The sequence below is a fragment of the Elgaria multicarinata genome, chromosome 10, assembly GCF_023053635.1.
Source record: "Elgaria multicarinata webbii isolate HBS135686 ecotype San Diego chromosome 10, rElgMul1.1.pri, whole genome shotgun sequence".
Taxonomy (NCBI): Eukaryota; Metazoa; Chordata; class Lepidosauria; order Squamata; family Anguidae; genus Elgaria; species Elgaria multicarinata.
In genome coordinates, this window is record NC_086180.1 from 30,838,302 (window position 1) to 30,861,679 (window position 23,378).

General features: G+C 46.2%; 1 protein-coding gene across 3 annotated transcripts in view; it reads right to left on the minus strand.

Moving 5' to 3' along the window:
- The window catches only part of PITX2 (paired like homeodomain 2), a 51,085-nt gene that overhangs the window by 12,896 nt on the left and 14,811 nt on the right, over positions 1 to 23,378 (minus strand). For 2 of the 3 annotated variants that reach the window (XM_063135877.1, XM_063135878.1), the window contains 2 exons: positions 9,659 to 9,864; positions 4,431 to 5,116 (listed from right to left, as the gene is read on the minus strand). In XM_063135877.1, coding sequence (XP_062991947.1) covers positions 4,553 to 5,116; positions 9,659 to 9,864 — 770 coding nt within the window. In that variant the 3' untranslated portion in view covers positions 4,431 to 4,552. Of the gene's footprint in view, positions 1 to 4,430; positions 5,117 to 9,658; positions 9,865 to 12,194; positions 12,498 to 23,378 lie in introns of those variants that run through there. The other variant, XM_063135876.1, reaches the window with a different exon arrangement.

Below are 23,378 nucleotides of genomic sequence, written 5' to 3' on the forward strand. Positions count from 1 at the left end.
GCCTCCTGCCCTTATTTATTTAATTCAGTTTGTGGATTGCGATGTGGATTCCCAGCCAGACACGGCTCTTGTTTGTTCTCGCACGCCTCGGCGCAGCAGCTCGGATTTTGCTGGCGCGTATTAATAGACTGCTCCAGAGGGCAGCCGCAGCAACGCCGGGGCGTAATTGATGGCCTTTTGCTTCAGACCTGGCACTTGAGGAAGCAAAGGTTTTCTTCGGCTTCTTTGGAGCCAGCTCTCTTTCACCCAGCCCCCTGCCTCGCCACCCCCTCGGGCGGTCTTGCTGTTTTCTTTCTTCTTCCTCTCCAAAGCGGAATACACACACACACACACACACACACACACACACACGTGTGTGAATGTGAATATATTCTCTCTCTCTCTCTCTCTCTCTCTCTCACACACACACACACACACACACACACACACACACACACACACACAAATGCGCCCCCTCCTCGCTTCCCCTCGGGCTCCATCAACTTAGACGGGACAGAAGGAAAGGGGGAAGAAATTCCGCTCCCTTTGGGGGAGGAATTCAATTTAGAGGCTCTTTGGGAAAGGCAGGGGGGCTTTCCTCCCCCCCCCCCCGCTTATTTCTGGCAGAGTTGAGGGATCAAGGAACGCTAGAGACTCCTGAGCGAGGAGATGTTTCTTGGGGTTTGAGGAAAGAGAAGCAAGGATCTGTACTAAATAGGGGAGAGAAGGGGGGGTCAGGGAAAATATAGCTCCTCACATCCTGTATCCACTTACCTGGACGTAAACCACATTGAATTCAATGGGACTTCCTTCTGACATGTATAGGATCGCGCTTGAAGGCTGCAGTCTTATGAACATTTTATTGGGAGTGAGCCCCAGTGATTTATAAGGAACTGACTTCCAATTTAGGTTGCTGGTAAACTCCCCAGAGGACAAGATCAACAGCTTGGAGATGAGCCGAGAGGCATAGAAATGTCCATAATAAGGAAATAATGTTGACTGATTCGAAGAGAAGGCGCCAAAAGGTGAAATCCCTTCCCCCACCAAAGTTATCTTTTTTAAAAAAGTGCTTGCTTTGGTTGAGAACAATTGGATTAATAATTACCAATAATTTAAACATACACACGCACGCAGGCACAAGAATAACCCTAATAAATACCGTTCCAGGCTCCTCACTACCTAGTATAACATGTTGACATGAGGGAGACAATCGATAGAATAGCCTTGCGATGGGGCAGGGTGGAATGCCAGACCACCACCACCCTGCCTCCATATCTCGAGCAAAGAAATCTGAAAGCAGTGGACGCCTCCTTTCCCCAGGGGCACCAGGCAAGGTTAGAACAGGGACCAAGGGAGATTTTCACTTAGGACATTCTCTGTTTTGTGGTACTCGTCGGTGTTCGTCTTTCACCATCCTTCCCACTTCCCAATAAGACATAAAACCAATCTGAATCAGACGTGGAATTCCGGGCGGACCCAGCCTATCTTGGGGTCTCCGTATTTAACCTTTTCCCTTTGTTAGGTTAGCAGTTAACAACAGAAATGTTTACAGTGCAATCCCACCCGTGCTTACTCAGAAGTAATTTCCCCTTTATTAAATGCTGCTTACTCCCAAGTAAGGCTGTTTCGGATTGCTCCCTTAGAAAATTAAAATCCGTTTTCTTTTCTTTTTGGAAATTGTTTTATATTCCAAAGAGTATATGGTCTGGTCTAAGGATGAGATCATGTCCTTGAGTTGTTGACTTTGCGCATAGTTCTAATTCCTACTTTGCGCTTGCAGCACATTGTCCTAACCTGGATTATGGTATATTGATGGGGGAAGAAAATGTTATCCGTGGGGGCCTACTGCTTTCTCGTGGGCTAGAATTCTACCCCTGAACTGAATCTACGAACTCCCAAATTGGAGAGGGAGGGAGGAGGGGGATCTTAATAGCCTGCCAGTCCAAATAAGAGTGGCTGAAGGATGACAGAGATTTTCTTGGAACATAAATTCCACCTATGCTTAGAATTGCAGTATAAGCAACTTCAGGTGCCCAAGCCTCCTTTCCCTTCTGTCTCCATTAGGATAAAAAAAAGGGGTTTTTTTTTTGCATGCTTGCTTGCTTGAAGGACCCAGTCAGCCGCTTGTCCAAAAGGAAAAGGAAAAAAAGTGGGGTAGTGGGGGGGGTAGTGGACAGAAAAGTTAATGTGCAGGCCTGGCCCTCATAAACAGGAGACATTATCTAGGATCTCCTTTTTAAGGAGCAGCGATGCAGGGAAGAACAAAGGCGAAGTTGTGTGCTCTGCCTATTAGTAAAGTTACAACAAATAAACACACACACACACACACAAATCTGGGGGTCGGGTGAGAGAGAGGGGGAGGGAGAAAAAGAAAGAGAGGGATGGGGACTTTCCAGTTTTAAGCTCTTTAGCACTTTACCTATTCCTGGTGCACACCTAACCTTTTGCCTTTTCTTTGCTCCTTCCTCGTTTTTGTTTTTAAAACACCGTTTAACACGAATCTCTCTCTCTCCCCTCCCTCTCTCCCTCCCTACAGTTTCTCCGCTGCCAGCTGCTGGGGGGGGGGCGAGAGGTGTAATTCATCTTGATTTACTTCATCCTCCCACAGACATGCAAACTTTAATCCGGCATGATTTCGAGAACAAGCAGCTTGAGAATGAATGGGTCAATATCTCTGCGCGCCGAACACAGAGAGCGCGACCTTTCCACTCGGCTACAGATTGCAGGACAAGCCTTCTGAAAGGAGACGCTCAATAAAGCCAACACACCGCCGCCACCACCACCCGGCGCTCGACAGGGGTTAGCGGTGCCGCTTCCTGGAAGCGGACGCTCTTGTTCCTTGCTTTCTGCCCAGTCTGATCTGAAGAAAAGGGGAAAATTCGTCCCAGTTTAATGGAAGAATCTCTGATTTTTTAAAAAAGAAAACTGGTGGTGGAGACAGAACAGGCAGAGGGGGAGAGAGATGGTATGACATCAGATATTTGACAATTTATTGATTCAATTATGAGATTATTAGGCATATTCTAGCCAAAGTTCAACACTTAAAAGTCCCAGCATTTCAATGGAAAATAGGCATGCAAGCCTTACTCGCAGCTAGGTGTGTATACTAATGATTGCAGTCTTACAGTGCAATCCTATATATGACTACTTAGAAGCAAGCCCCACTGAATTCAACGAGACTTATTCCTAGGTAAGTGAGTCTAGGACTGCAGGGTTAAGTATTTGTTTAAATCTCTCCAGGAAAAGTTGGGGGGAGGACTCTGCAGTGATAAATTAGTGGTGGATTGTGCCCATTATGGAGAGGAATAGTGCAGTTACTGGCTTTCTTTCTTTCTTTCTTTTACTTGTGTCTGTGGATGCACCATTGACATATTTAGAAAAAAAATAGGGCATAGGAATTGTCTTTTCTCCTTCCAATTGACTTTTGTTGCTGTATACACCACATTTGGGGGCAGCGGGAGGAAAAGGAGATTTTTCCCCAAAGAGGGGGCCTCGTGTATCATCTTTCAATCAATCAGCAAGGATATTCCCTGGGGCAGCTGAACCCAAATAATAATAACAATAACAACAATAATAATAATAATACAGACCAAACTGTATGCTGTATATTTTACTCCCATGAAAGAAAACACATTTTTTCCAATGCTGTCTGAAAAGGAAAAACACTAATATTATACGAAATGTTATACACAGGGTATGTTTTACATTGCAGTTTCAGAGTCACCATTGCATCCACCAGAGGTACTATTCTAAAACCGATATTCACACAATGGGACCTTTTCTTTTAATAATAATAATATTAATAATAATAATATGTTAGAAACATACAGTGTCGCATTTAGTATATACATTCCCTTGCTCGCAAGCGGAAAAAAAAGAAAAGAAAAGAAATCCCTAATCTCTTGTGTAACATGCTTTATTTTAAAGCCTAGCTTTTAAAAACACTGTGGAGATATTACTAACAACTGCTTTTATAAAATTAATTTGACATTTCGATATATATATACATCCTTTCCCGTCATTTTTTTCCTTTTAATGTTAACAATGCTAAACATAAAAAATAACAAGCTTATAGGAACATTAAAATGTCATACCATATCCAGTCAAACGTTTGTCCGTATTTTTTATATATATATTTATAATATATGTCCTTGTAGCTGTTGGAAATACTTTTTTTTTAAGTGAAAGGTAACAAGAGCTGTAGAAGATCCTTTGAAAACAAAGGAACTCAGTAATTTCAGTGGTTCCCCTTGTCCCTCCCTCTGCCCCCTTCCCTTTCTTGTTTATACTTTGACTTAATTCCGTTGTCTAGTTGCTGTTTGTCTGCTTTCTCCTCTCCCACCCCAGTTCCCCATAGTGCCCATTTACTTTGGATTCGAACGTTCAAGTCCTTTGATTGCGGAAGCGAGGCTTCCTTCGCCCATTCAGAAATTTGCCCGCGTCCCACCCACCCCTCTCTTTCTCTTCCTATTTTTTTTTTAAATTTATTTTCTGAATGGGACAACAACAAGAACAACCACGAGAACGACACCAAGGGGCGCGGAAGGCCAGGCGCGCCCGCCTCCCGCCCCTCTCACACGGGCCTGTCCACGGCGTACTGGCAGGCGCTCAGGTTGGAGGCCGGGTTCTGGACGCTGGCGTAGCCGAAGCTGGAGTGCTGCTTGGCTTTGAGTCTCAGGCTGGCCAGGCTCGAGTTACACGTGTCCCGGTAAACGTAAGGAGGGGTCGGCGGCGCGTAGGGGCAGGCGGGCGTGGGCACGGCCGAGTTGAGGGAGGGGTTGCTCAGGTTGTTCAAGTTGTTGAGGCTGTTGAGGCCCGAGCCCGGCACGCCGGCCACCGCCGACGGCACCATGCTGGAAGACATGCTCATGGACGAGATGGAGTTGGGCGGCGAGAACATGCTCTGCGAGGACAGCGGGTTGACGTTCATGGAGTTGAAGAAGGGGAAGCTCTTGGTGGACAGCGACGCCGACGTGAGGCCCTTGGCCGCCCAGTTGTTGTACGAGTAGCCCGGGTACATGTCGTCGTAGGGCTGCATCAGCCCGTTGAACTGCGGCCCGAAGCCGTTCTTGCACAGCTCGGCCTGCTGGTTCCGCTCCCGCTTCCGCCACTTGGCCCGGCGGTTCTTGAACCAAACCTTCGGGGGGGACGGGACGGGGCGGGGGGAGAGACGGACAGAGACGGAGAGAGAGAAAACACAAAACAAGAAGAAGCCGGTCACTGGTGGGGGAGGCCAAAGGGAAGCCAAGCAGGGCGCCGCCGCCGCCGCCGCCGCCGCCGCCGCCTCCAGGGCAAGGCAAGGACAGGCACGGGACGTGGAGCTAGCTGCCCGGAGGTCGGGCCCCTGGAGGCAAATCGGGGGGGGGAGTTGAACAGAGGGGAGAGACACCCCCCCCCAAGACAAGTAGCTTCCTCCCCTTCCCGATAGACGTGGGGTTCCTTGACTCGGGGTTACTTTCATAGAACACTAGACATGGATCGTCAAAGGGATATGACCTATGAAGCTGCAGCCCCAAGCTTTCTGACTTGGAAGTGAAGGGGAAATCGCGGGGCTTTACTTCGGAGAAAATAGGTTTAGGATGGGAGCGTCCGTGATGAAACGTACCGCTACTTGTTTAACAGGTGAGACAAAGCCCACACCGCAGAAACGCGGGTCCCTCTCTCCCTCCCTCCCTCCTCCCCAAAAGACATTTCTGGTGCTGCCACGGCAAACCCTCGGGCCCTGGCGATGGATTTTCCCTTACTCTTACATGGGAAGAATTTGAGTTGAAGCCGGTGGGACTGGCTTCCAAGTAAACATGCAGCCGAGCGGGCCTCAGGGCTCCAAGCCCCCGTGTCTTCCTTCGGAGTAAGCTCCACTGAACGCAGCGCAACGTACTACCGAGCTTGTGGCTCTGGGGCTGGAATCCTAAACACAGATCTTAGGCCCGAAGCCCCATTGGAACACTTCGACCCGCAGAAACTTGGTTTCCCACTTAAGCCAGCGCGACGTACTCCTAAGTAAATCTGTTTCGGTTGGAGTACAGCAAACTTCACACATGCTAAACTGTGGCGCGCGCGGAGCATTGCCTCTCCTCCTGTATTAACAAATTTATAGCCAGGTAAACAAACCCGTTTACGCTTGGATTTACGTTCGGATAATAAAACACATTTTGATCGCACTTGCCCTGAATGGAAGGAAGAGGTTGCTCTATAGAGTGCGCCAACCTCATTCACCTTAAAGGGACAAAAATTCTTCACTGAGCTGTGGACCAGACGGATCTGGCCTTCTCTGCCTATACTTCTAATAGTCCAAGTGTTCGGATAATTCATAACCAGCTTTGACCCCTCGCTAAGAAAACGTCCCCTATATCGACGGCTTGGTTTCCACACCGATTTGGTGCCACCCCTTTCATTTGGTTCTCACTCCATTCATTTTGTTGTTAGGGGAGGAGATCTCGAACAAAAGGGATAGGTTCCTTTGCTTTCCCTCGCGACCGCAAGGCTGCCCCCCCCCAACTCCCAAAAAGAAAAAAAGAAAAGAAAAAAATCCCAAGGGACACTAATGCGCCATCTTTAACAACTCAATCATCTCTCCTATTTCCTAAAGAGTCGAGGAATAGTTTTACACACACACACACCAACCCACCCACCCAATATTGCTGCCCTTTAATTGCTGCAATTAAAGGGCAGCAATATTTTCTTTCTAGCAAATAATAATAATAATAATAATAATAATAATAATAATAATGGGTAGGTGACCCCCTAATAAATCGTTACCTCAACAGCTTGTTAAAGGGGCCAGTTTCTTTCATGTGCTAATCATCAGGAAAGCCCAAACACGTCCACCCCAACTGGTCCTTCTATGCTTTGGGCAAAATTTGCCCTTTCGGGACGTGTTAAGGGCCGAGGGCCGCCTCCGCCGCCCAGACAATGGCGAAGGCGTGTGTGTCCTTCTCCAATCCACATCCCGCGGACTGATTTGCCAGCCAGGCGGCCGCCTGCAAAGCCATTATGTGGATTCGAACCATCCCAGGACTCCTCTTTTGTTTACCCAACCCGTGTTTTACGTTCCAACTCTCTCACTTTAACGGGACCGACCGTCCCACCGCATACACCTAAACAACCAGCCAGCTCCCGCGAATTAATTTCATATAAAATATATTCCCGAAAAACATTCATGGCGGATCCGGATTTTAGATAAGGGGGGAAAAAACCTGTAAATCAGGGCCTGCACAATCCAGAGTTGGACACCAACCGTTTGACCCTTTTCAGGGACAAGCGTACGACTAGCTTCTTAAGGAAATGGAGTCGGCTTTTCATACTCAAATCGGCAACCTCATTCTCAGCTCAACTCTTCCAGTCTCACTGTTTTCTGTTTGGACTAAGAATCCGATTCACGAATTCATTAAGTCGGTCTACTTGGATCTTAGGCATTCAGGGCTGTACCCTATGCATTCTTACTTAGGAACAAATCACATTGAATTCAGCCTGATTTACTTCTGAGTATTTTTTTTAAAAAAAACTTCCAACTAATGCAACTAATTCCATTTGCATTTCTCTCTTAGTTTTGAGACAGAGAATATATATATATATATATATTCTCTAAATGTGTGTGCACAGCCACACACAGCCACACAGTGTAAGTTGAGAAAATACTCCATTTTAAGACAAGGACAACCAAGCCACAGAATGGCAAAACCGTTTAGGACCAACCAAAATGTCATAAAGTCCTGAGAGTAAGCTCCCCTACTTATAAAGTAAGGTATACCCCAAAGCTAATGCAAGAATAAATTGATTAGTCTTTTTGGTGTTACAAGAATCTTTGTTGTTGTTGTTATTGCTGTTGTTTTAACATTTCATTATTTTTACTGTGAAAGTCCTTATCTGAGGATACAGACCTATTCACACTTACGTGGAAGTAAGTCCCATTGAAAACAGTAGGACTTACTTCTGAGTAAACATGCATTAGATTGTGCTGCAAATCAGGTCCAAGCTTTTTAGTTTAAATGGGTTGCGGAACAAGCATTAAGTATGATCTGAATCAACAGCCAATATGACCAGGTCCCTCTGTGTGTCTTTTTTTTTTTTTTTAATTACTCAGTGTTTATTTCCACTAAGCAGCTGAGCCCAACTCCCCATATTTTTAATTAAAATCCTCGGGATCTGTTTAGTGCCAGATCATTGTAGCCAAACTGATTTCTCATAATAAAGGCAACATATGCATTTTGCATTAATTTAATCCAATAGACTATATTGCAATTTCAATATTGTTAAGGCATTTTGCTTTATTGCTAAACAATATATTTTCCATTTGTACATCTAAGTCCTAACAGCACTTGCTTAAGAAACATAGTGGAGCTTTCATCCAAGTGCTTAGCTATTGAGGTTTTAATTATGCTAGGATCCCATTCACACCTCTTGGGGAGTAAGAGTCATTCCTTTGCACAACATTTGTCTGGAGATTCTTCTTCACTTTCTTCCACTGAAAACATCTTCACAGTTAAAACTGAAAAAGTCCTATTGCTTTACTTTTTTTTCTTGTTTTAAAGACACACAAACAGAGAAGCAAACAACACTCTGATCACCTTCCCCCCCCACCCCCACCCCCCACCCCATGTCACTGATTTCAGTGGAGCTTTCTTCCGAGTAGAATGGAAACCTAAGGCCTCAAATCCTCCAATCTCCTGACCCTGAACAAATTAAGTATCGAGGATTACTTTCTACAGCAAGGATATACAACTTGGTGCCCTCCAGTTATTTTGAACAACTCCCATGATTCCTGACCATCAGCCTTGGTGGCTGGGGTTTATGGGAGTTGTAGTCCAACAGGGCTGGAGGGGACACCAGCACCGAAATTCAACGTAAGTCCTACTTAGAGTAAACGTATTGAAACGAATGGGACCTCAGTTAGTCCTGACTAAAGTTCCATTTATTTCAGTGGGTCTCCCCTAGAGTAACGCAGCCATGAACTGAAGCCCAACGCCCCATCCTAAAGATGCTTTGTAGCCCGATTTCAAACCCCCTTGCCTCGGAAAGGTCCAAGGTGGAGAAAGGGAGTTTGGGGCGGCAGGCAGCCCTCCTAGAAAGTGAGCCCCGTTCATTACCATGGGACTTCCTTCTTGGAGATCTGCAGCCCCCTCCATTTTCCAGAGGGGCTCGCCCGATCCTGCAGCATTTTGGCACTCGGAAAGCGCCATAAATCTAAGGTGAGAAACGGGTGGGAGTTGGAGAGGGAGCCACCGTAGCTGTGAAAACCGAGAGAGGGGGGGGGGGCGAAGAATGCAGGGCAGAGCACGTCCCGGCTGCTTGGGACCGAGTCGGAGGCCTCTTGCGCGCTTGCCTCTGCGGCTGTGAGCGCACGTCGGAGCATGCCCCGGGTGCGCTTTCTTGGCGACTCCCCTCCGCTCGTTCGCATCGCGTTCGGAACACGCTGCACAGCCGGGGCCATCCATCATATCCCGAGGAGATGGCAATCCGTCTCGGCCTGACAGCGGGAAGCCAGGCGCTGAGCCCGGGCCAAAGCCCGCCTCGCACGGGGCGGCGGCGGGTACGGGGGGGGGGGGGGAGAAACCGAAAGCGACCGCGCCAAACCAGATCCTCGCCCGCCGGGCGCTGCTACTGCAGCAGTTTCCCTCCTCCGAAGCTCCCTCCCCGTTCAGGCAGCCGCCCAAGAAGGCACGTCTCTCCCGGGGCTTACCCTGACTCTGGCCTCCGTGAGGTTGGTCCAGACGGCGATCTCCTCCCGCGTCGACATGTCCGGGTAGCGATTCCTTTGGAAAGTGGCCTCCAGCTCCTGCAGCTGCTGGCTGGTGAAATGAGTCCGCTGCCGCCGCTGCCGCTTCTTCTTGGACGGATCCTCGGGGCCGGCGTCGTCATTCTTGCTGGGCTGGCTTTTGTCCTTTTCTGCAAAGGAAAGGAGGGCTCCGATCAACAGCCTGCCGCTGATGTTGGAGGGTGCGGGGCCGGGGGGGGGGCAGAGGGCAAGGGGAAAGGAGGAGGCCGGTCCGAATAGCTTGGCCGCCTCGCTTAACTAGTCAACGGCCCGCAGTCGGCGCCATTCGCCACTCGTTGAGGCGGAGGGGATGCGAGCCGAGCCAATGGGAACAGCTGCCATTCTAAGCTCCCTTACTTCAAAGTCAGTCCCTGCCATCGAAATCAGGGCAAATCACTTCCAAACTAATATGCTTTAAAAAATAAATATGAAAAATATAGAAGCCCCATCCAAAGACTGCGATCCCAAGCAGGCTAGGAAAGAATTTCCTTGGAAATCGGTGTGTGTGGGGGTGGGTGTGCGTGGTCAAAATCAAATTTTAGGATTCGTATGAAATGGACAGATCCAGAAGAAAATCTTATTGATATTAGTTGACAAGTAAACGTACTTCAGACTCGAGAAGCGAAATTGTGTTCCCAAAGCGCTATGGAAATCAATGACACTTACTTTCCAGTAAATGTAGGCAGGATTGAGACTGTAAACCAGTTTCAATCCAAAGTGCTTCCTTTTAACATTGGGCTCTCTTCTTCCTTTAAATGGTATCTATGCTCCATGAGGATGTTATCTGCTATGGATTATTCACAGTTACCAACAGGAGACCAATATCACACATCTTAAAGCAGCCTCCTCATGTATGTGGAAGTTTCCCCTATTTTTCGGAAAGGTTTTCCAGAAAAACGGGCTTAAAATCGCAGAAATAGAATCATTTTGTTTCATCCTGTTCCCCTCAAAAGTGCTTAAAATCTACACTTTCTATTTCATATGTTATTGCAACTGTGACATGGATTCAAGGTTGTGCCCCCAACTTACATTTTTATTGCAATTAAACATTTCTATCTAAATAGTATATAAATTGTTATACATGACAGGTACAGCTCTGTACTGACAGAGCTTCTGAAATATAGGTTACATTCATCTAGCCGCAGACTTTGCAACAGGAATTATCTAAATTGCATCTGTATTGGCATAGATGTGTGTACATCATGTGAACCTTTAAAACCTCCCACAATTCTGCGTTCATTGAGAATATCATCAGCAATGCATGTCAAGTTTTCAAGGCGAATCGTAATTATACTGCGCACTCTTACATATCTAGACATGTCTAGGGTCGGGCATCCAGAAATTATACTAAATGCTACATACTAAATTGGTGGGTTGCTCTACCTTCCACTCACTCTGGTACAATCCCATTGAAGTTAATTAGTATGTGAATGGCCTGGTAAAATCTCTTCGGATACCGAGTATATTTTCAGAAGTAGGCATTTGTGGAAAGGTGTTGAGATGTCACACCTTGATTGCTCCTGTTAATAGATCTATAGGTCTCGATCTAACACTTCAAGACTGCAGTTCCTGAGAATATTTATGTAAAAGTAAATGCCATTTTGTTAAATTAGTGTTCTCGACTTCTGACTAGGATTGGACTAAATGAGAAATTGTCGTCTGACCCAGATGAAGCGAAATGTCTACTTAGAAGTAAGTCCCACTGAGTTCAATATGATTTATTCCCAGTCTGAATATGCAGCTGACCCTAGACATTTTTCCTAGGAAGAAAGCCCAATCCTACCTATCTATGCGTACTCAGAAAATAATAATAATAATAATAATAATAATAATAATAATAATAATAATAATAATAATAATAATCCCGCTGTAGGGCTTTTTGGAAAGAAACTGAGTCTCTGGGAAACCAAGGAGGTTCAACCAGTTTAAATCCAATAGACTTCAGCTTGCTTTCCTTTCCCTCTCTCAGGACTCTATAGACCACCCCCTCCCAATATATTTACACCACACAGCATGTGCTGTTGGATAAAAAGCCGGTTTGTTCTTAAACAGATTTCTGAATAAATAGTCAGTGGCTGCTCTTTTTACCGAGATGGTCTGTGGCAATTGTCACTCTGGCTGCTCTCACCGCCCCCTCCCCACGCCCACCTTCTCTTCCAGGCTGCAGGCTTTCCATAGCAAACACACGCGTGGTCCCTGGAGGTAAAGAGGTCCCCCCCTCTCTCTCTCTCAAAGGGGCAATCAAATGCCTCCCAGAATCTGAGTGGAAAGAGGTACCATCTGTAACCACTGGTGAGGAGGAGATACATTTTCTTGCGTCCCTTTCCGCGGCAGCACAGGATCGGGGCCCTAGCCCATCCTCCCAGTCCCTGTCTTCAGAAGAATCCCGCGGGGAATGGGATCCCCGGGGTGAGAGGTGGCACGCGGGGGGAAAAGCGGTGTAGCCGGCAGAGGCTCTTACCTGAGGCCTCGGGGCTGGAGGTGTCGGAGATGGTGTGCACCTCCAGCCGGTGTTTGGCGGACTCCAAGGCCGATCGCGGTTGCCCGGGAGTCAGGGCTGAAGCCATGACCAGAGCCGGCTGGTGGTGATGGTGGTGGTGGCACGAGGAGGCGGAGGAGGAGGCGGAGGAAGAGGTGGAAGAAGGGGAGGTGGAGCACAGTTTATTCCCGGCTCTCAGTCGCTCCAAGCTCAGCGGCTCTTTCAGGCAGTTCATCGGGCGACGGGAGCCAGCCCGAACTGCCGGGCGCTGCACGCTGGCGGAGGACCCTGAGCTGAGGGAGGGAGGGAGGGAGGGAGTGTGTTTGGGCGAGGGTTGACACGGAGGGGACCGCCGCAATTCGCGGCAGAAGCGTCGCCCGAGCGGCCGCCGGAGGAGGAGCTCCCTGGTCAGTTTCACCTTGTCACTTTCACCTCGCGCGCGCGGCCGCCAGTCCAGTCCGAGGGATCAAGGCAACACCGCCGCCGCCCCCCGCCCGCCCCCCGCCAAGTCCCCCGACGGGCTGCCCCACATGAGCCCCCGCGGGCGAAAGCAGCGGGCGAAGAAGAAGAAGACGACGACGAAGACCCTCCGCGATATACTCCCAAGGCGATCTCCTCCGACCATGAAGAAGCCCCAGGCTGCCCAAGGAGTCGCGGGCTGAGCCAGAGTGACAGGCGCAGGTAGATTAGATCCAAAGCGGCGGCGAGAGCCCCAGCCAGAGCCCCAGTCGGCGGCGCATCCCGGCAAAAGCCCCTCTCGCGGCGGCGGCGGCGGCGGCGGCGGCTCCCCGACTCCTCCTGCCCAGATCTGCGCCCAGGAGAGCGGTGGACCCGAGCTGCGCCTCACCAGCTTCCCTGTTTGCCTAACGTCTTAAACCCAGAGGCGGCCTTCCCCGGGCAGTGATATCAGCCGGCCCCCGGCTCTCCCCTCCCTCCAGACTCCCCGGCGTGCTAGACTCGCCGCTGAGGCCGAGAGTGACGCGGCTGGTGGCCAATCAGGAGGCGCGACGCCCGAGCGAAGGCCATAATAAGACCAACCTATCAGAAACTCTGGGCAGGGCTAAACGGAACGCCCTTCTTTCTGCTCCCCTCTCCCTCTCTTTGCCCCTTTGCCAGTCAGGTCCTCTTATCGTAAAACGCAGACGTTGCAAAGGAGCAAAGTGGCGCGCGCGGTGGTGGGGGGATGCGGGGGTAGGAGAAAGACTTCCACGGCCCCGGCAAGGTTCTCGTTGCTCTTCTTCTTGGCCCCATTCAGAAGACACCTTGAACCACGGCTTTAACCACAGCGAATGAGGCTTTTTTTTTTTACTGTGGTTTAAGGTGTCTTCTGAATAAGGCCACTGTTAATTAGCTTTCAACCTGCACAACGCTTTAAAATGCGCTCATGTAGGAGATGTCTCTAGGTGTCCTCCAAAAAGCTATGGCAGCCTTCGCGTATCCAGCGAGGGGGTTCCCAGATCTTTCCTCATTCGATTTTCTACGACATTAAAAGGTGCCAGGTATGCTTAAGCCGAAGGGACGCAGCCAAGGGAATAATTTTTTTTGCCGCGGTCTCAGAAACTTTATTCAAATGACTCAGAAAAGAAATCCTACTTTAGAGACAAAGTCGAAAACTAAAGGCGAGCCTTAAAAGGAGATTACCATTTGAAAAAGTGAGAAAACTCTTGCCTCTTAAGACCATAAATGTTTAAAAGGCTCTTAATCATGCATCTGGTTGTTGTTGTTGTTGTTTTAATTGATTAAAAATACGCCAGATTGCCTAAAACAACCACGATAATTCAAAATTGCCTTTTTCGAAAACTTGACTTCTACTCCTTCAAAACACGTTATATTGATAGATGACCATATACACGGATGTGATTTTTTGTTTATATCCGCGATTTATTTATTTGATTAAACAAACAAACGAATAAATCATCTATTTATTTCCTATTTCTAGGGGGGCTGTTTATTTTGTTGTTGTTTAGGATTTGATATCCCAATCCTTAATGTATTCACTTATAAAGTAAGACTCGGTGGGCATATGATGGAACATTGCAATCCTCTACTTGCCTACTCAGAAGTAAATGGGTGTATGATTTCAGCCTATGGCCCAATTCACTCTGAAAGACTTCCAAATAAACATATATAACATCCAGCTGTCAGTCCCATAGTTTTTCATTATCAATTAAAATAAAACCAAAAAATTAATGTTACAGCCACCTAAACTGAAAGATTGATGTACATCTCCTAAATTATTTTTTAATCCCCAAATGATATTTATTAGAAATATTTATAACTATGTAAATTATCTGCACAACCCTACTCAGAAGTATATCACTCCTGGGCTTACTCCCAAGTAAGTATCTAGAGGATTGCAGCCTATATTAAGTAAAATCAAGAGAAATGGAAAATCCATAGAAGTAGACCAAATGATCATGATGTTATGTTTAACTTGATACTTGTTTAATTTCAGACTTGAAACCAGACAGGTGTAATTCACATCCAAATAAATGACTTTAGACTGAGCCATCACCACTAAGAAAAACTTTAGTTCCTTTTTTCTCCCTTGGAATTATCCCTATCTCACCCCAAATCACAATTTTGATATGACGAAATAGGACTTCCTACACCACATGAATCTGAGCTACGCTGGCACACAGAATTTATTCGATTAAGACACTTCTCTTCCAGGAACGCTACTGTTATTTAATATTTCTATCAGGCTCTGCATACGTGATTTGTTAAGGTTATTTGGTTTTCAGTTTTAACATGCGGTATTATATTACAAACTTTAGGCAAATGAAAATAGAATCGTTTGCAGAGTTTTTCTAGCAAGGGTTCTATTGTGGGGGAAGGGCCATTTGCCTGACCGAAATGTTCCTTTAGAGTCTCTAGTGAGGGGAAGTGGCTCCTTTATGGATGGAGCATTAAAATAAGAGCCCTTCATGTCTCCTCTAAATCGAATGGATAGAAAATCTATCAGATCCATTGGATCCCATAAGGTTGAATATGAACAGCCTCAGATTTCTCTCTCTGGTGAGATCCAGTCTGGACAATGGAAGGAACACACACACAAGATCGCAGCCTTGTATTCCCACCATGGTTCATTCAGAACAACTACCTCTCCAATCCATATTATCAAGTCTAATTACTTCTGAGCAGAAGAATCTCCTAGCCATGATTTCATCATCCCGACTATCACAGTGGTTTCTACACCTGCTTTTTTTCCGGGATCGTCCCGGGATCATCCCTGTGCTTCCAAATGACACACAGGGGATCCCCGGAGCTGGCAGGGACGATCCCTCCACTTTCCTAGGATAATCCTTAGCTGTAGAAAGGGCCTAAAGATTCCTTAAGAGAGAACTAACACGGATTAATTGTTCTTCCAAACGGGCTCAAACCATCTAGGCATAGATGACCCGAATGTCGGCTCCCTCGATGACAGTTTATGGGAAAATCATTCAGCATGGCTGAGGGTAGCCCTCTTAAACCAAAGCCCAATCCCGCCCTCTTTCGGAGTGGAGACGGTCCTTCTCTGGGGTGCTCTGTGTGTACCTCTTCTCTCCCAATCTCACTTACTTATCGTTAAACTCTACATATTATTTTAGCCGTCTGTTGGTAAAGAAGGTCAAATTAATTTACATTCTGCTCATTATCCGGTGTTTAAATGACGTGGTTTATCCCTGAGATTTGGCAAAGACTCTATCTTCACACACACACACTCCACTCCTTAGACCCCACAGCGTTTTGATGGAGACAATACTCTTACATTTGTAGTGGATTTTAATCTGATAAGACTCTAATTTGCTTAAGTCTTTTAAATAGGGGTTTTTAAACGATTCTAGCCGTTTTCTTATTGAATTTCCTCTAATTCCCCCCAGATCATAAAGTATATGTGTAAAGTAAATAGTTTCTCCCTCAGCACCGGCAGCAGATGACCTATAAGTAAGTCAATAAGAATCCAGCGCCTTTCTGCACAATTTGTTTACTAATCATATCCCAGTTTCTTCTTAACCTCCCGGGGCTACGAAGGGGGTTCACACTCCATGTAAATCCCTCCAAGTCCTTCTTAATCAATGGCCGCCGTGTAAAGGAGAAACCAGCCAGCCACTCCAAGCGGGTTGACGGGGTGGAGGGTGATCCAAGTCTTCCCCAACACCGCCCCCCCCCGCCCCGCCCCAAGCTCTAGAGTGTTCTTTCCACCTTCAGCAAAGCAACCTTGGAAAGAAAAGGGGGAAGCTGGAGACAGGGAATTCTCTATTGGCACATAATGCGGATGCGAAGACTTCTTATTATAAAACGGCTACAGGGTGTTAAGGGGTAAAGGATCCGCCTTTTAAGTGAAGCCTAAATATGCTCACTTTACTTCAAAAATCATAAAGCTAGGAGGGAAAGGGAGTGTCTAATGGCCTCGGTAGTCACAAGAATGCAATTATTGTATTCTTAAATGGTCAAGGGGAGCGGAAAGGAAGGCTCAGGACATTCTTTTATCTGTTGCGTTTGGGTACCATCCTGAACACTTTTACCTGGCAGGGAGACCAGCGGAGGTTACCTCCACCTGAGTGCCGTGCAATGCAATCATTATTATTATTATTATTATTATTATTATTATTATTATTATTATTTATATAGCACCATCAATGTACATGGTGGTGCTATATAAATAAATAATAATAATAATGATTGCATTGCACGGCACTCAGGTGGCGGTAACCTCCACTGGTCTCCCTGCCAGGTAAAAGTGTTCAGGATGGTACCCAAACGCAACAGATAAAAGAATGTCCTGAGCCTTCCTTTCCTTTCCTCATATGCATAGCTACTCCGAAGTAAGCCAATAGGCGTACTCCTAGGGAAGTTTATATAGGGTTGTGAGGCTCAAAGGTAAAGAAAAGAGAAGCCCGTGTAAACGCTTTTGGGTAAAGCATGAGAAAATGATCATTACAAACAAAATAACTTTAAAAAAAACCATTTCCGTTGCCCTTGAGTAGAATTGCTAGGAAGCAAATCCCATTGATTTCTATGGAACTGGCTTCCAAGAACCTTCAAGGGAAATCGATGAAATCTTCCAAGCGAATGTGTTTAAAATGGGTCAAAGCTGGATTAACTGTTCTGCTAAATAAACTACGGATAAGGCCTAGTCCAACTGGAGGGACCAGGTGGAGTAATGTGATTATCTGGGCGTTTCCCTACACGGAAACTGTGGCAGTTTCGTCTCCTAGGGACGGAGGGCGATGCACGCCTCTGGGGCCTTAGCTTAGGGTGACCATATGAAAAGGAGGACAGGGCTCCTGTATCTTTAACAGTTGCATAGGAAAGGGAATTTCAGCAGGTATCGTTTGTATATATGGAGAACCTGGTGAAATTTCCTCTTCATCACAACAGTTAAAGCTGCAGGTGCCCTGCCCTCTTTTAAATCTTGTTACTAGTATAGCTCTTGCAGCTTTAACTGTTGTGATGAAGAAGAAATTTCACCAGGTTCTCCATATATACAAATGACACCTGCTGAAATTCCCTTTTCTGTGCAACTGTTAAAGATACAGGAGCCCTGTCCTCCTTTTCATATGGTCACCCTACCTTAGCTAGACCTAAGGTTTATCCCTGGATCGTCTGTCCGGGGGTCGTCCCTGCCTGCTCCCAGGATCTTGTGTGTCATTTACATGAAAAGGGATGACCCTGGGACGATCCCGGGATAAACCTTAGGTCTAGCTAAGGCTTGGGTTTCATCTTGGAGATCCCCCATCTTATCATTTGATTCTTAAATCGGTTGAAAAGCTGGAATAGAGGTTGCAGATAATATATTTTTATCTATATCAGAGGCCTAAACTGACCCAGAACTCAAAACAACAAGAACAAAAGTGTGTAAATATATATATAATAAAAATTTGTTGCTATCTGCATTATTTACAAACCCTCCTCAAACTAGGTCACTGGCAGCTTCCTCCTGCGGAGTCTGACCACTGGCTGGTTCATCTGGCCCAGTCTTGTCTCCCACGACTGGCAATGCCTTTCCAGGGTTTCGGGTGGAAGTCTTCTGCATCACTCAGGACCCGATGATGGCCCCTGGAGGTGCCAGGGAAAAACCTGGGACCTCCTGTTTGCAAAGGATGCGCAGCGTTACTGAGCTACGGTCCATTCCATTAGAGCTGGCACTGAATTGCTTTGAAGTTTCCTCCTGCAGTTGCCTCGGGATGAAATGCCAGCCCCTCCAGGTAGGGCTTAGGGGGTTTATTCCCATCTTTGGCACAAAAATCGGCAGGTGCAAGTAAAGGACATCCTGCCTTGGACTGTCTTTGATCGTGAAAGGAGGATCATGGGCGAGAAAAGTGTGATTTATGGGATCGAGGGGTGAGTGTGTGCTGCGCTGAAAATCAGTTTCAAGGAAGCCCCCGTTTTCTTTAACCCAGAGTTAGCCCTTAGCCCAGATGGATTGAGTTTTGCTGTTCGGATTGGCTGGCGCCAACCTCTAGTTTGGAAGGCGCAAGGCGCTCATTATCGTACTTTGTGGGCTCCTCTATAAGAGGACCTTGTCCCGATTACTTCACTTGATCATCCACCACCCCAGGCCTATGTTCTCACATTTGCTTCGTCGCCCGAATGGTTCTTGATCTGTCCCCGACACAATGCAAACGTACATTTACTGGCACTTACTCAATTGAGAGTGTGCATAGGATCGCAGCCTAAGGGAGGAGCCAGCGGGACGCTCTCTTGCGCAACCCCCCCCCCCCCCCCAGGAATGGGACCCGGGGAAGGGCGCGCATTGAGCAAGCTTCATTCCGGTTGTTGAAGTTTATGCAGGGTAGCTTCTGCTGGATCCTGTTTTAGGCTCCAATCCTGTGCACACTCACTATTCAGTTTATTTGGGCTTGATTTTGAGCAAAAGTATATAGAATGGCGACGCACACTTTCTTTCAGGTGAGAATTTAACATATTTTGAGATGCATTTAGCCATGCACTCTCTCTCTCTCTCTCTCTCTCTCTCTCTCTCTCTCTCTCTCTCTCTCTCTCTCACCACTTTCCTTATTTTGCAAGCAGCCAGGATCTGCACTAAACCCACGATCACTCCAGTTAAAGGCGACTTCCCTAAGGCCACCTTATTATTATTATTATTTCAACCCGCCTTCCCTACGCCTGAAACGCAGATGATTGTTTATCCGAATGAATGAATGAATCCTTGAATTGATACTCTTCAACTGAAAGGGAAAAAAGGAGGCTTAACTACGATGCTGGCGTCATTTAAGGGTGGAGAAAACACCGTGGCTAATGAAGATCCCCATCCAGCCATCTTTCAAACAGCGGCTACCAACATTGTCCAAGAAGTGCGAGGCTGTCCAGAGCTCACCTTTATCTTGGGGCAATTTCTGTGATATGAAAGTTTTAAAACAACAACAATAACAACCGAAAAACCACCATCACCACCCATGGATTGATTACTGGAGACTATATTATACCCTTTTTCAAGCACGGCTGTATTTTGCCACTCGGGTTAGTCTTGGAAATATCACCCTATGATACATTTTTTATTATTATTTAGAAAGCTGATATTCCTAAACAACTCTGCAAAAAAGCTACACAGACAATATTACTTGTTATTATTGTTCATTTAAAAAATAAATAAATCAGGACTACCATTGTAATGAGATCCAACTCAGGTAAAGTAAGAATTAGGATATAAAGGGATGTACAGCTCAATCTTCAAACTAGTTAAACTGAAGTGGTAGGATTTAAACTGGATTAGTTCCATTGATTCGGATTAAAGCATAATATTTAGTCTTATCTGGTTTATAGACTGAGTTCTGTGATAGACAAATATAGTACAGAGAGAATTCCTAATAGTTCTTCCTTTACTCTGTTAGATAATTTCTCCACAAATCAGTAAACAATGGACAAACTATCAGAATTTTGGTGTAATGATAATGATGTCAACAACAACAGCAACAACAACGAAAGGCATAATATCTTAGCCTGAAATTCTATGCACACTTACCTGAGAGTAAGCATAGGGTTATGGTGTTAAGTAAATAATTTAATTTTCTAAACATGGTATTTATTTATTATCCCACCCTTCCTCCAAGAGTTCAAAAAAGCATCCATGCCCCTGTTTGTGTTCACACAACACCCCTGCGGAGTAGATTAGGCCCAACATCACCCAATAACCTACTTGACTTGAACCTGAATTTCCAGGGTGTAACTCCAAAATTCTAACCCCTATGCTATGATGGGTCTTGGGGGCATGGAATATGGGTGGGTGGGTGGGTGGGGGGTTGCATCAGAGTGCAAAGAACCACCTTGCTGCTTTCAGAAAAGTTATTCATAGATCTCTCTGCCAGCGCTGGAATGGGTGAGTGAGTGGGGTGTGGGCCTTAGGTGCCAACCGAGTCACAGTGCATGGACGTGAGAATAAGCCCCAAATAGATGAGCTTGGGGAAGTGGGTGTCCTCTATCAAAAGTCAACTTTAATGTGTATAAAGAAAGCTAAGATGCAATCAACAGCTGTGCTCTTTTGCAATTCGTGTTCATTTTAATTGGAGCTTGTGTAGGAGACCTTCCGGGAGGATTGTGGCCATTCTTTCTTTAGGGATCAATTAAGAGGTGATCTCTTGCCAATAGGTTTTAATAATAACAAAAAGGGGTAGCACCACAGCATTGCAAGAAATCCTGCCTCCAACATTACCATGCCTGGCCAGGCAGCATACCATAAAGAGCAAACTTGCACATTATGGGTTGGATCCATACTTAGAGTAGATCCACTGAACTAGATGGGACTAAAGTTAGTCACACATCAGACCCATTGATTTCATTGGTTTTATTCTAACTATGACTAATTCCGGATCCAGCCTTATGGTAGTGATGAAATAGATCTGGATTGGCCAACTCAGTTTTGAGGAAGCAACAGAACCCAGGAGCATGTGTGCACACACACATAGTCTGAGCATTACATGCAAGGACATCTAAAGAGTGTTATATTAAAGCTGGGTGTGGCTGGAGTCCAAACTGCCAGCAGCCATAGCCAGCTTGTCCAGTCTTGAGGGATGATTCAAAGCCCCAAAGGGCTTAGGATCAGCTTACTTGAAGGATTGTATTTTCCCATATATACCTACCCAGACCTTAAGTTCATCTTCAGAGGGCCTCCTCCTGGTGTCCCTGTCAAATTATGTGAGGACGGTGGATACTAAGGAGAGGGCCTTTTCTGTTGTGGCACCCTGGTTATAGAATGAGTGCTCCAGAGAGGCTCTCCTGGCACTTAGGTTATGGGTTTTTTTTTGTGCCAGGTGAAAATCTTCTAATTTCCCCTGACATTTTAGTCTTTCAGTTTCTGTTGTTTTTAAATATGTTGTTTTAATTTTAATTTTTAAATCTTTACACTACTGGAAGTTTTAATTTTGATTGTATACCATAGTTTTAAACTTTTAAAAGTTATATATTGTGTTGGTTCATGCTGTATTTTATGGTTTTAATTGTTGTGAACAGCCCAGAGAGTATCAGTGATTGGTTGGTATAGAAATGTAATAAATAAATAAAGGAAATAATAGTTCACCAACATCTGGAGGACCACAGTTTGGGGAACCCAGTACTCAAGTGTGGGCTGCTTGTATTACAAATTGGACACTGCCCGATCATACACACACCCTCTTATCTGTAAAACTGGCCAAATTTTTGCCTTTGAGAGTGTCTGCAGAGGCCAAAAAATTCGTTTGGCCCTCTCTTGACCCACCGGCAATTCTCCAGCAATGGAACCAGCGGAAAATAAAATGGGCCTCTTACTATACTGATTCAACCAAGCACATTTTCTGTCCGTTTTTACAAATCGAGCTCCAGTTGGATTTAACACACCGACACTACCTTTGTCATTATTAGGCAAAACCTACTTTGTCAAGATCTAGATCCCATGTTAACAACATTCACACCTTCCAGACCAAAAAAAGGCTGTTTACCCTCCCTTATCAAAGCATGTCCTTAGTGGGTGTTCCTGGAAATCACTTTCCGGGGTCCCTAATTAACCTGGAATAAATAGGGTCTCCTCTTTCTGTTTTCACAGTCGCCACTATGGAATGGAAGAACCAATTTTCTCTAAAATGCCCTCTGGACAAGTGAAAAACAAACAGATCTAGCCTTTTACCCGGAATTGGGAATCGAAGGGGTGGGGTGGGGGAATAGAAAGGAGGAGCTATCCTTTTCTGGCCGTGCTGTCGGATTTCCCAGCCTTATTATTTATCCCCCCCTTTCCCGTTGATCTCCCCAAACCTCCCTCTCCTGCGCGCCTCTCGGTCTGCTAAATCACTCCGTGGGCGCTTCTTCGGTGTCGCCGGCTAGGGACCTGTTGTCTTTTATTTTAGTTTTTTACCTTTGGCTTGTTGTCTTTCGCCTATCTGGGATTACCGCTTATTCGCCTAGATGAAGAGCCATTAATTACCCATTCAGTCAATATTAGGAAGGCGACAAAGCTTTTTACATGAGATTAAGGAGACATCGGATTCTTCCATTAGCGTATTCCTGCTCACGACTAAAGCTTTCGCTCTACATCCCTTCCCCCCAGCCCGCGCCCCGCGCCTTCCTCCCTCAGAGCAACGATTGCATACATTAGGGTCCGGTGATCACGAAAAAAGAGGATTGCGCGCGCGTGTGTGTGTGTGTGTGAGAGAGAGAGGGGGGGGGGAAACCATAGGTAACTTGTCATTTCCATTACTGGAAGGCAACTTCGTTGGCTTTGATGGCGGAACAGCTGGCCCTGAAAGTCGGAGGTGGGATCAGATTCCGGGGGTAGGGAGGCGGATATGTAGGCATGTCTCCATGTTATTTAGCACAGTGGTCTTGTTTGGAGACAGAAATAGGAAACCCCCCCCCCCCGCCGTCCGTTCTCGCCCCTTGCTTCTTCCACCAATCTTGCTGCTCTCCACTCGCTCGCTCCCCCCTAAATCCTTCAGCAGCTCCGTTCTGGGGATCTCTCTCAAGCCGTCCATAAAACGAAATAAAGCTCCGCTCAACGCTTCTTAACTTCCAGAGTATCTCTTTCTCTTCCCTCCAGAACATTCTGAGATTAATTCCGAAGACATTAGACTGAATCCAATAAAAGTATTTCATCATCATTATCCAAAGCACTTTTCATCTGTGCACACTTCCTTGTGTCATTAACTTTTTACGACAGTCCTGTAAGACCTTTAGGTGCAACAGCTAAAAAAAAAAAAA